We start from the raw sequence: 13,921 nt of genomic DNA on the forward strand, positions 1-13,921 counted from the left end.
CAGTTACTACTTTGAAGAATATGCTTAATCTAAAAGAGTCAAACTAGTTAAAGAACTACCTGAATGTCAGGAACATCTAGAACTCTGCTGTTTTAGCAGCTTGGAATTGGATGCAAAATTGTAAGAAAAAACCCAGAGTGAAAGATTCTGAGTTTTTTTAAACAATCAGTGGAAATATGGAAAGAAATAATTACCAGAAAACATACGGTGAGCAAGAAACACAAAATATTCTTTATTAAATATACAAAATTTGTGAAACAGAATTGCATCACGGATTGTAAACTTTCCAATCTTACATACTACCTCAAGCACATTCCACCAGCTACACAGTTGAGGAGAAAAATACAATCAGTTTAAACTGAAATGCAAAAAAAACCAAAAAACAAAACAAAACCTCTGTAAAATGGAAGACGTGAAAGAGGATGTGCCGAGTCACACGTAATGTGCAGTCTCTACAGTCATCTATGCAACTCGATTTCGCAATCGCACAGCAGGACTGAGACGACGGGATAGGTCCGGATGCTTGTGTATGCTCGTGTATGCTTTGAGCTCACTGGCTAGTTATCTGTCGTGACGTTAAAAGTAGGCCGAGTGCTTAAATCACGGAGCGATTAGAAAGTGCAGTACGGTGTAAAGAAGATCTAACTATACCGATACCAGACAGACAGGTACAGTTTTATTCTGACAGTTAAGTAGTGCAAGAACATCCACAAATGCTGTTAAAAGTGGCATCCTATCAGAATACTTTATGGTGTATCACTCTGCTCCATAGATTAAGTTTCAAGGCTTCTTTTTAAATAAATATGTACACACTTTATTTTTGGCATTTCACAGGAAATCACTGTTTCTACTCATTTTCTATTGTTATGCATACATTGTACTTTTGTGCAGCAGTGACCTAAACAATATCAAAACAAAGCATTAGAAAAAACTGAGAGAACAGAAAAATATCAGTGAACAGATGGCTTTTCTTTCTCAAAACCTGCCTCGGGCCCCGACAAGTTCAAACGAAGTGCTCGATTCTCAATGAACACCAAAAAACAAAAATAAGGCAGCATTTGGCATTTCAATACGGCATATATGCTGTAGAACGCGGTATATATCCCTTTGTAACACCTGAAAGCTGTAGCGATATGTGTGCTTGAGCAGAAGCATATGTGACACCCAAGACACTGAGGGAGGGAAGTCAAGTACCAGCATGTCGCAGGCATCATCTTCTTAACGTGGTGTCGAGAACGCACACGTGGGAAGGCAGAAGCATGAGATCAAATAGCTGGGATGGCTGATCCTGATACTGACTGGATACTGAGTGATACTGTCTTCACCTGATAACACCGTGACCCATGCTAGAATCAGTTAGCTTATGTGGCTGAGCATAACATGCCCAAAGAACAGAAAGAAGAAAAGAGGAAAAAAAAAGAGGACGGAACAAGCAAATAAATGGGTGAAAGAAAAAGAAGAAAACACCATTCACTTGCTGGCTAAGAACACTTTTGAACATTCAAAGGCTACAATCAGTTCCCAGTAATGTCCACGTGACAAAGGCTGAAATCTGCTCATTTGGTTTGTAGTTTCAAACACGAGTCAGAGCACTCGGTACTTATCAGGGAACATTAGTAGAGTCTTAATCCAAAACCAAACACGCACAGACACACACTCTGGAAATAGTGGCACGACTCAAACGTTGCAGAAAGCCATACCAAAAGAAACATATCAGTGGTTTTGCACATTTTTATCATGAATTTGCCTTTTTAGTTCACTTTGCATGATTTCTATTTGAAGATTTCTTCCTTCCTTCCAGATAGCCAGACTTTTGAGATCATTTCAATCAGGTCTCAACTTGCAGAGACTTGAAACTTTCCCTCTGTTGGAGGAAATGTTATGGTGCCTTTGTTATTTGTTAGCGGTGTTTCCATTGCGTACTGCAGCGGCTGCTGTTGGCGCTTCATTCTGACTCTATACACAGGGCCCAAAAAAGCCAAATCCAACATAAACTTTCACAAGTTTTACACATGAACTCCAGACAATGCAGGAGAAACTAGGTTAGGGGATTGCCCAGTGAACTGCTCAACACACAACAGGAGATACTGCTGCAAATACTCAATGTGGTTTTCCTTCAAATGTCAGGATTTTTAGTCATTTTTGGCTTTTGAACTGGCAATTGAGCTAGCAACATCTCATTGCACTCCATAAAATGGCGACATTTTCTGAGCTACTATGACATGTAACAAGACAACAAAATGCTCACCCTGATCGATCGTGTCTTGAGAGGCTTTGATTTTCATGCCAAAAATAGCTGAAACAATGTCTGCCTTGAAAGAGGGGAATCAATCTACTACTTGACTGCATGCTGAAAAAAGGCCAACAACTGATGGACTAAATATGCAAAACCACCAGTATGTCTCTTCAGGTTGCTCTGCTCAAGCTACAAAGCTGCAACACTCACGAGGAAGTGTTGGTGTCGTTTCATCTCGAGTGAGGATATAGTCGGATAAACGTCATGTGGACTGAAACCCTACAATTTTCTCTCTTTTGTGATAAGGTGATAGAAGTGACAGGTGAGGTGAGAAGGAAAATTAATTGTTTTACAATCAAGATCCCAAAATTGAAGCATCTGGGTTTTTTAAACCCACCATCTGGCTTTGTGAACCTGAAAACAACCTGAGGACGCGCTACATTCATAAAACCACTCAGACCAAACCCTTCACCGAGGACGGGTTTCAGTACAGTAAAGCATGCCAGCTGGAAAACGTCGCCTCGACATCTCTCAGTGCCTAAATATTTGTATCAAAAAAGACAGCATAGCAGTGAAAAGACTAAAGAGCTGTTGTGGAGGTTAGAGTGAACAGATGCAACGTGAACTGCAAACCCTCTACCCCCCGCCTGAATTCGTCACTTGAATTTGGAGCGCACTTGCAGGAGGGTGGGCTTCTGCTCCATGATGCGCACCAGCAGTGTGTCAATGTAGTCCTCCAAATCTTTGACCTGCGGCTTCAGTTTCTTCAGCTCCGTCTCCCGCTTGGCCAGCAAAAGTTTCTGACGTTCATACTCCGCCTTCTGCCTCTCCAGCTCCGCCTCGCGTTGCACCAGCAGGTTGACCAGTTCGCTGTGGGTCAGGTGGTAGTATGACCCCGCTCCTTCTGTCAGTGACTTAAGACAAAAAGGAAAAAAAAAGGACAAGAAAGAAATATTAATTTAACAGGTACAGCCTTGTGTCTTTTCATTGCACTCATTACAGAATGAGATTCAGGCGTTACATAGCTACCTTGTAGAAAGGAAGTCAAGCTTCCTGGAGATTTCAAAACAAGTTTCTCAAGGTTCAACTACAGGCCCTGCTTTTTCCCCCCCTATTTTTATAAAGAATATTGCGAAGGACATGCCTGTTCCTGAACTGCACCTTTATACAGATGATATAATACCCTACTCAGTTAGCTCTTCTCTAAGTCAGGCCATTTAGGAGATCCAGACTGCTTTTGAACTGCTGCAGCCATCATTGCCTGGTTTGAAGTTGCTTCTTAATACTAAGGAAACAAAACCTATGCTGTTCACTCCCAGATCTCGACAGTGGCTAGGACTATACTGCCTCACAGCAAGAAGGTCCTGCGTTTGAATCCACTTATTGGTTGGGGCGCTTCCGTGTTCAGGTTCTCCTTGAGGTTTTTCTCTGAGTGCTAGGGCTTCCTCCCACACTCCAAAGACATCCTGGTTATTCTAAGCTGCCTGTAAATGTGAATGGGAGCATGAAAGCCTTTTTTCTGTCTGTTAGCCCTTTTCATAGACACTCCACCCCTACCCCCGTCTCCCAACCTTAAACTGGATTAGTGGAAAAAAAAAACAAAAAAAAACACACAGATGGACAGACTAATGAAATATCCCAGATATCAAATAATCTCGGTATTCATACGCTAGGAGAAGACTTAGTGTAAAAAGGGTAATCCTACAAATACACATGTGTCTTGCTGGATGATAGACTTTTCTTTAACATCATATTGTGTACACACTGGTTTTTCTATTATCAGAATAGGGCCTTTTTTAAATTTAGCACTCAGGAAAACACTCGGACATAATATGTTTTTAAAGGTTTTCATTATGATTCTATTATTTGTTCTAGACTTCGTGTATCACAGTTATTTGTATTTCATATCAAATTCATTGTCCAGTACACATTCCCATGTATTTTGTGGTCTAGACAACGTCACTGGTATAACTATATTAACAAATCCGTACTGGATAAGCACCCCCCTTTTTATCTCTTTATTTACTTAACATTACAAAAAGCTACTATGATCTTCACTACTTTAAATATCTCCTCATTAGGGCACTGAGTTTTTTGCTGTTATGCGTTTTTAAGGTAGTAGGACCTGGTTCTCTTATTTTGCACTGTGTTCATGGAATAACTTTCAGAGGACGCTAAAGCTGACTACAAAGTACAATTCTTATAACGTAAGCCATTTTATTTTATGTTAGTAGTTTATTTCAATTTTTTTCGATTTTTTTCAAACACTGTACCTTCTTCCTTTCGCCCTCCTGCTCCGTCAGCTGGCTGCTCCTTCCGTGGTGGATGGTGGACTTTAGCTTCTCCAGGCCTGTGGCCAGCACTGACCGCTTCTCCTCAGCCTGCATGGCAGTGGGCAGGGGCTTCACTGGGTGGGGGCTGGATGTGACAAGACATACACACAGTCACACCACCACACTTGATACAACACCGCACTCTGACTCTTATATTTTATATGAAGTTTTTTTTCAGTTGAGGTTAGGTGAAAAACCCGGTTGCCATACTGGAGTTCCACAACTCTTGGATATATTTAACTTAAAAAAAAAGCCAACTATGCTTCAACAATATACATCAGGACTATTTCTGCATGTGAAATGATGATCGCAGCTACATTAATAATAACCCAGGATTCTACAATATAAGTGTAATACTGGATTCTAGCACTTCAGCCCCAAACATCTTCTTAATAAACTAATGCAAGAAACCCAATCAGTCCGTAGCTTAAAAAAAAGGACTCACATCAGCCACATGGTGGCTGTGAGGAGCTATAGGCTGACAATAGTGCATTTTACTACTGTAACGAACAGAGACAAGAAAACCGTCTTGCTGCTTTGTTACACTGATTTGCATGCAGGGCAACAAACAGCCAAAAACTAGCCCTCTATTTGAGTCAGCTTAAAGGATCTTCTGAAACTCTACAGTTGACCTGCATTCATAGGAAATCTGAGTCGACTTGCTGAACTTTCATGCTCTCAATCAGCAACAAATCTTTCTTTATTCCAGGTATTGCAGGTTAAGCTGTTATTTAAACGCAACAGATTGGCCTGTGGACCTCCAGGGTGACATCAGGTGCTTAAGGACTCCTTGCTTTAAGTGATTAAGACCAGAGGAGGTTAGACAGGTGTAAGATGTCTTATTAAAAGAAGTAATGGTGAAAATTGAAAAGACCTTAAAAACCGAGAGACTTAATTGCATGCACTGGTGCAATCAATCATGTAGAATTGTATTAAATATGTTATTACCCGGAGGTGGAAAGGAAATGCTACCAGTGACAAAACAACACCTTTTGTGTCTTGCAAAAAAAAGCCTGTTTTTTGCTTGAGATTTTGGCAAATGAGGATGGCTGTGTGAGAACTCTAGCTGGCCCTGTGGGGAAAGGGGAGGTATGTGAGTGTTTGTGTGCGTTGTGCGTGTGAGTGTGTGTATTCGAAAGGGAGTTGGAGGTGTGTGGTAGGAAATGGGGCAAAATAATAACTGCTAATTGGCCTGAGGCTTTTTTTCCCCTCCCGTTACCACAGCCAGGACACATGAAAGACACCTACAGAAGAGTTTTGTTAACACCAATGTTGTTGTGTGTGTGTTTTAACAAAGTGAAGCAAAAAGGGAAGATCACACCACAGGGATGAGACAGGATGTGCAGTTGGCGCAGAAGAAAAGAAGGCGGAAGCAGAGCGCCAGAAGGAGACCAAAGAGATGACAGGATAGAAATTTCTGCAAGTAGTCCTTCCTCTTCACCTCGTCACCAAGCACTGAGCATGTGCAACCTCACCTGTTCTGCTGACTGGCTGCCTGCTGCTGCTGCTGCTCTGCCTCCTGTTGCAGTGGCATTGGTGCTGTGGCTTGCGTTGAGCTGGGCGGTAACCTCGCTGAAGCGTTGGCAAAGGGAGAGAAGGCAGGAAGCGCTACAGGGGAGCAAATACTTTCAGGAGCAAGAGAAGGAGCAAAGGAAATCAGAGAGGGAAGGTCGGGGCCTGGCTGAGACGAGGTGGAACCCTGTACCCCGCCAGGATCACTACCAAAAGAGGGTAGGAGGAGCTCGTCGAAGGGAGTTGCCAGTGTGCCCTCAGACTGGGAGCGGTGTAGTGTAACATTCTGTGTAGGAGCGCATATCGAGGACGTAGCATCCGAGACCTCACCAGCACTCTTCAGATTACAGCTCATAAAAGAGTCCGGCTGTGCTGCAGGGAATGATTGCAAGTCTCCTATTGGGAAGGTTGGCTCAAGAGTCGTCGTCTTGTCCTGAGCAGCTTGGGGAGATGCTTCAGATTTGTCAGTTTCCCCGATTTCCCCATTAGATAACTTGGATGCATTTGTAGAATCCATTAAGCCCAACGCAGCATCTGCAGTTGTTTTAACATCCTTCAGCTGCATTGTCTCATTTGGCTCAGAGACGCTGGAACTTTTGGAGGAAGAGTGAGACACGCAGGTTTGGTAATCCTGTGAGTCAATACTGACATTCAGACTTTGGAGAAAGCTGCTGGAGCTCTGATCAGATATCCGTCTGTGCAACTGAGTGTCATCAAAGTCTTGGCTAGGACTGTTTGCAATCTGACTGATGTTGAGTAAATCACCAAGGCTGCTAAATGGCACATGAGAATTGGGGCTAACATCCTGGCCTGCTAAATGAGCCCTCTCAAAGGGTTCAACCAATGAAGCCTGCTTGACATCAGGGGAGGAGGTTGTGATGTGTAATGATGGTAGTGTGGAGGATCTTTCTTGATCTGGAGTTGCAGGATTCCTCACTTTTATATTATTGTCTTTAGAGCCATCATTTAAATCTTTAGAAAAATCCTCTATAGAGACCTTTAAATCATTTATGTTTCTTTCTTGCCCTACATTGTCCGACTGTGAAAAGATGATGGACTTTAGTTGTGGTTTAGAGAGTTCAGGCAACAAGTCAGGGTATACAATATTAGAATTGTTACGTGTTTCAGCATCTGCACCATCAGTTCCTATCTCCTCTGTGATTGATGGATGTGGATGCCCAAGTACTGTGGGCTGTGGTGCCAAAGACCCTGCTGAACCACTCAAGTCTACCTTTCCGCTATCCTTAGGCTCAATAACAGTTTGCTGAACAACATCAACTAAAGATAGATCATTTGACCTGTAAGTAGTGTCATCTTCAGATTCTGAGCCCCTTTTATTTTTTACATCCGTTGACCCAAAGATGTTGCTTTCAGTGTCTTCAAATGAGGATGCAGAGACTTTATCAGAATAAGAGGAAACGCATGACAGAAAATCCTCTTCTGCTGAACTGCCGAGACCTGAAGAACTAGGATCTGGAGAGCTGCTGCTGAGTTGTACAGACGGGGTGCGGCAAGGAGCTCGACTCATGTTCGTGTCGGGTATTTCACTGGTAGCGCTGGTGTCCTGATTAGTTTCAGAGCAAGTGTTCAGTTTCAGAGAGTTAGTGGAAGTATTTAAAGTTACATCATTGTGCTCAAAACTTCTGTGTTCTGGGATTGTTTCAAGGAATTGTGGGAAAGTGTTATGGTAATGCATGTTAGTGTTGGTCACTTGGCTGGCTAGCTGATGATAATGCAGTGCATCAGTCACATTTGTGTTTCGATCGGCTTTATTATTGCAGTGTTCCAGCAGATGGTCGCTGGGTGGTTTTTGCTGCGTTTTGCAGCCTGTGGAGAGATCCTCAGGAGACTGCAGCCTGCCAGCTGCAAATGCTTCAAAGGATTCGTCCCACTCTGAATCCGGTTCCACACTGCTAACAGACATAAAAGGGTTGGATGACTTCTTGAGTAACGGTTTCTTTCCTTCCACGAGAGTTAGAGGAAGTCCTCTCATCCCAGCTTTCGTGACCTCTGTGCTGCTTGCATCAGCATCAGTGATGGATTCTTCGGCAGCTGAGTTGCCGTGGGTGAGGACAGAGTTAGAGTTACTCGGCTGTGGAAAGAGTTGAGCTATAGGGGGCCGGGAACTGGAAAGATAGGGCAGAGGAGGCGGTGTAGGTTTAAGTTGCTGAGTGGTTATCATGTCTTCATAGAAAGGGTTGTGCTGGATTAGAGAAAAGAAAGGGTTGGATTGTGATATAGGGGGTGGTGAGGTCGGTGAGTGGCAGAAAGGGTTAGTATGGTGCAGGTTTGGAACCATGGAGGTATGCTCTACAAGGGGACCCAGAGGGTGGTGACTAGGTGGAAGAGGTGGTAAGTGGGGATCAGTGCTGGGTTCTAATTTAGGTGAGACCACCAGGCTGTGAAAGGAAGGCACACAGTCCTCTTGATTAGTTTGGATCATTCACACAGAATAACCGCACGCTGAAGAGGGCTTTTCTGTCTCAAATCACGATTTAAAGAACATACTTGTACAGAGTGCTCACATGAATCAAATCAGTCGAAGCTGCAGTCCCCTTTATCCTTTAAAACCACTACTAATTAGTGTATAAACTGAAGTGGAAGAGTTTGCACACACAATTTGAAGCCAGCAACACACATCAAAAAGCTGCAGCAAAGCAAACATAATGCCAAAAAACAAAAACATGAAAAAAAAAAAAAAAAACCATGACTCACTTTAAAAATAGTATTCTAGAAGTAGAGTTGCAAAGAGGTTGGTAATCACAACCTCTAACAGTGCATGATAGCATTAAGAAATTGAGAGAATCATATTGGGAATGTCCAACTGCTGTAATCATCTACTATAAAAATCTATAAAAACCTTTAAAAAAGCACGTTTGTTACCGTATTTTCCGCACTATAAGGTGCACTTAAAATCCTTTAATTTTCTTAAAAATCGGCAGTGTGCCTTATAATCCGGTGCGCCTTATGTATGGTAAGCTACCAAGCCGCACAGCTTGATGGATTGTCGGAGCATTATGGCTACCATAGTCAGGGAGCCTCGCGGAGTAATCTGGGTCCAAAGATCCGTTTACTTCAGGTTCTATAGTCAAACAAACACTGAGGCACACCGAGAGTTAAAAACTGCCTAAATTCTTTCATCTTTAATAAAATGATCAGCGTTGCTGCTTTACCAGGTGTAACAATTAAGTTTAACATCCTGGCATCCATGAAAACAGGATTTATTAAATTTAACAGGGTTAGAAGTTAGCAGAATGTTAGCAGGAAGTTAGCTCACTCCTTTTGCTTACCTAAACATGATATACCATTTTCTGACTGAGAGATTTCTGGAAAAAAATGTAAACTATCACTCTGCTCTGCTATCACTTGCAACATAAATAAAGATAGAAAACTAAACAGCAGTGACGTTTGTAGGGTTACTGAAGTTGGGCTAGCTGGTATATAATGCTGTGCTACGTGATCGCTAGCGACACAGCTATTTTAGCATAACATAAACACTGGAGGATAAATGCTAACCTTTTTCCACTCGATAAAAGTTAGTGTGTTTTTGACAAATGCAATCGCATGGAAAGACGGTGTAAACGGACCAAACTTCAGTCAGGAGAACGACTGAGATAATCTATCCACAATACGAGGTTAGTCATTAATGTAAGATAAGATAACCTTTATTAGTCCCACACGTGGGAAATTAGTTTTGTTACAGCAGTGGACAGTGCAAAGTTACATAGCAAAAATTATAAGGCGTTTAATGCGCCTTATAATCCGGTGTGCCTTATGGTCCGAAAAATACGGTAAGTAAGACCTTCAGTTCCAGGTACACTTCATTGAAGACTTTAATTGAAAAAGCTGAATTAAAAAACAGATATTACTTTTTAATTGTTGACATCAGTCATATGCATGCACGTGTCTTCACGTCTTCCATCCAAAACACTTTGCATCTAAAACATTAATGGCCGTCTCTTCTCTGTTTTCATTGGCCCTTCATGTAATAATTTGCGAGAAACGTTGACGCAGCTAGGCGTAGTCATTGCTTAGCGCTAACTGCACCAACTTGGCACCTTTCTCAACTCCAGTATCTGAAAGCATGTGGGTGCGTAGGCTGAGAAAATGTATAGTTACAGAGGCAGCAGAAAGGCCCTGTGTGTACTATGGTCCAGAATAGCTGACCCCTTACTTCTACGAGCAGGTGCTTATCTGGCCAATATTTTGTTTACACTCTGTGTATGAAAATATTACGACATCGACTTATTTTTTTCCCCCCCACCTTGGTTAAGTAAATTGATTTAAAAAATTTAAATCATGAGTTTTGGGAGACCTGAATGAAAGATTAATAATGTATTTACTACTATTTACCACCGACAGCAGTGCAGAAAGTGCAGTAAGGCCTGTGACACCCCCAAAATAAATTACCCACTTAAATACAGTGGGGCAAAAAAGTATTTAGTCAGCCACCGATTGTGCAAGTTCCCCCACTTAAAATGATGACAGAGGTCAGTAATTTGCACCAGAGGTACACTTCAACTGTGAGAGACAGAATGTGAAAAAAAAAATCCATGAATCCACATGGTAGGATTTGTAAATAATTTATTTGTAAATTAGGGTGGAAAATAAGTATTTGGTCACCTCAAACAAGGAAAATCTCTGGCTCTCACAGACCTGTAACGTCTTCTGTAAGAAGCTTTTCTGTCCCCCACTCGTTACCTGTATGAATGGCACCTGTTTGAACTCATCATCTGTATAAAAGACACCTGTCCACAGCCTCAAACAGTCAGACTCCAAACTCCGCCATGGCCAAGACCAAAGAGCTTTCGAAGGACACCAGGAAAAGTATTGTAGACGTGCACCAGACTGGGAAGAGTGAATCTACAATAGGCAAGCAGCTTGGTGTGAAAAAATCAACTGTGGGAGCAATCATCAGAAAATGGAAGACATACAAGACCACTGATAATCTCCCTCGATCTGGGGCTCCACGCAGGATCTCATCCCGTGGGGTCAAAATGATCATGAGAACGTTGAGCAAAGATCCCAGAACCACACGGGGGGACCTGGTGAATGACCTGCAGAGAGCTGGGACCAAAGTAACAAAGGTCACCATCAGTAACACACTACAACGGCAGGGAATCAAATCCCGCAGTGCCAGACGTGTTCCGCTGCTGAAGCCAGTGCATGTCCAGGCCCGTCTGAAGTTTGCCAGAGAGCACATGGATGATACAGCAGAGGATTGGGAGAATGTCATGTGGTCAGATGAAACCAAAGTAGAACTTTTTGGTATAAACTCAACTCGTCGTGTTTGGAGGAAGAAGAATACTGAGTTGCATCCCAAGAACACCATACCTACTGTGAAGCATGGGGGTGGAAACATCATGCTATGGGGCTGTTTTTCTGCCAAGGGGACAGGACGACTGATCCGTGTTAAGGACAGAATGAATGGGGCCATGTATCGTGAGATTTTGAGCCAAAACCTCCTTCCATCAGTGAGAACTTTGAAGATGAAACGAGGCTGGGTCTTCCAACATGACAATGATCCAAAACACACCGCCCGGCCAACAAAGGAGTGGCTCCATAAGAAGCATTTGAAAGTCCTGGAGTGGCCTAGCCAGTCTCCAGACCTCAACCCCATAGAAAATCTGTGGCGGGAGTTGAAAGTCCGTGTTGCTCGGCGACAGCCCCAAAACATCACTGCTCTCGAGAAGATCTGCATGGAGGAATGGGCCAAAATACCAGCTACTGTGTGTGCAAACCTGGTAAAGACCTATAGTAAACGTTTGACCTCTGTTATTGCCAACAAAGGTTATGTTACAAAGTATTGAGTTGTATTTTTGTTATTGACCAAATACTTATTTTCCACCCTGATTTACGAATAAATTCTTTACAAATCCTACCATGTGGATTCATGGATTTTTTTTTTTTCACATTCTGTCTCTCACAGTTGAAGTGTACCTCTGGTGCAAATTACTGACCTCTGTCATCATTTTAAGTGGGGGAACTTGCACAATCGGTGGCTGACTAAATACTTTTTTGCCCCACTTGTGTTAGAAGTGGATATAAAATAAGACGAGGTTTTCTTCCCCCACTTTCTCCCTGCCCATAAACACACACACACAACCTGTAATAGAAGAATGATTTCTTTTTCCCAGCTCACATCATCATCTTTCCAATGAAATGAACATTATTACTGAAGCATATTACAGCGTGCACAAGGTTGAAAGTTGACAGAGCTAATTTCACAAGAGCAGCTCTCCTCCTCCATCTGCACTGCAGATACCTGCTGTAACCAGAGACTGAAACCAGGAGGGATATGTGCAAAGCTGGAAGCAATTTCTAGCTGTGATGCTGGTGCACAGGAAGTAAACATCTACGCCGTCATTTAACCCTCCTGAGAATGGGTTTAAGTTACGCTTTTGCTGCACTGTGAGCGTCATCGGTTTAAGCAAATAGTGGTAGACAACAGATATCGTGCAATGTCACGCCAAATGAGGTGCTCCACAGGAAATTGAGTGCTAATTTAGAGCCAGGAAGGAAGTCTGTTTCACTGCTACTCAAAACTGTTTGTCAAAACCTGTCACTGCTAGCCTCTGTCGTAGCTTGGTTGCCATGTCTGGTGGCAGTGGCCTGTACTCACTGGCTGTATCTGGCAACCTGCACTAGAGAGGCTAGAGAAAATTTTGTGCAGAGATTCATTTAGAAATTCATTTCAAGATCATTGATCTTGAAATAAAATGCACATTTAAAGATTTTATCTAGTAATACTAGGGTAACACCGCTATAACACTTTCTGTTACTCGAACACGCATTTGCATTCTGCTCTGCTGCCAAAATATCATCTTACACATCAAAAACATTCTTTGATGCCCTTATGATTGCTAAAGTAAGATAAAACGTATACGGGTCACATGCAATTACGCACCTCACTTTGTGAGTAATGATACTGGAAGTCTAAATGTGCAGGTACAAACTCTCAGCAGGCACTTTGTTTTTGGTTGCTTTTGACCTTCATTCAAATAATATTTGCACCAAAGGTTTAAACTGGTCGGACGTCTTCTCTGTGATCAGTGTGTATCTCACCTGGGTTTGCTCTGCGAGTCCTTTGATCCAAACCATCCCCTTTGTTTCTCGTCATTTGCAGCATGGGCCCGCTCGCACTCATCCTTGGGCTGACTCTGTCCCTTCCCCGCATGAGAGAAAAAGTTCCTCCTCTGCTTTTTCCCCTGGAGGTCCCCCGCCTCCACTGTGGAAGCAAAGGACCATGACGTGGCTTCTGTCGGAGCAGCCTGTCCCAGGCGCTCCTCGTTTTCACCCAGCATCGGGCCGCTTTTCTCCAGAGCCGCAGCTATGGCTGCTTTTTCCTCCTCGCCGGGCTTGTCAAAGGACCAGCGGCGCCCATCTCCCACACCACCTTTAGGGAGATCTATGGAGGCCTGCTGACTGAGGTTCTGTAGAGACACGGAGAGAGGCATAGACTTCTGCAACAGTCCCAGGCCTAAAGAACCTGCAGGTTTTCCTGAGCCTGGGGCCTGGGGCTGCACGTTGTAAGAATGGCTTCCGTTGATGCAAACAGTGGGCTGAGGCACTGCAATGGTGATCTCACCGGCCTCATCACCAAACTCGCATTTGAGAGACGAAGACTTGGGCGACGTGTTTGCTGTGTGCTCTGCAAATCGTGGTGAGGAGGAGGGAATGGAAGAAAATTGAGAACAGAGGAAAACATATGACTTTACTCGATTAAACTTCAGCTGGTAAAGCCTTCTTGACATTTTCCTGACAATGTCTTTCAAAACAGAGCTGATCAGTGTTTCTGGCAGACAAAGGTGTCAATGAAAATTTACCCACGATTGCAGAA

The 13,921-nt window shown here is 43.1% G+C and overlaps 1 protein-coding gene across 6 annotated transcripts in view; it reads right to left on the reverse strand.

Annotated features, from left to right (window-relative positions):
• Positions 1 to 208: 208 nt before the first annotated feature.
• The window catches only part of rab11fip5a (RAB11 family interacting protein 5a (class I)), a 30,806-nt gene continuing 17,093 nt past the window's right edge, over positions 209 to 13,921 (reverse strand). For 2 of the 6 annotated variants that reach the window (XM_026152039.1, XM_026152041.1), the window contains exons 3-6: positions 13,147 to 13,732; positions 6,045 to 8,480; positions 4,510 to 4,654; positions 209 to 3,150 (exon numbers count right to left, since the gene is read on the reverse strand). In XM_026152039.1, the coding sequence (XP_026007824.1) occupies positions 2,893 to 3,150; positions 4,510 to 4,654; positions 6,045 to 8,480; positions 13,147 to 13,732 (3,425 nt within the window). In that variant the 3' untranslated portion in view covers positions 209 to 2,892. The remainder of the gene's footprint in view (positions 3,151 to 4,509; positions 4,655 to 6,044; positions 8,481 to 13,146; positions 13,733 to 13,921) is intronic. The other 4 variants (XM_026152043.1, XM_026152042.1, XM_026152040.1 and 1 more) reach the window with 4 other exon arrangements.

The sequence above is a fragment of the Astatotilapia calliptera genome, chromosome 19 (assembly GCF_900246225.1).
Source record: "Astatotilapia calliptera chromosome 19, fAstCal1.2, whole genome shotgun sequence".
Lineage (NCBI taxonomy): Eukaryota > Metazoa > Chordata > Actinopteri > Cichliformes > Cichlidae > Astatotilapia > Astatotilapia calliptera.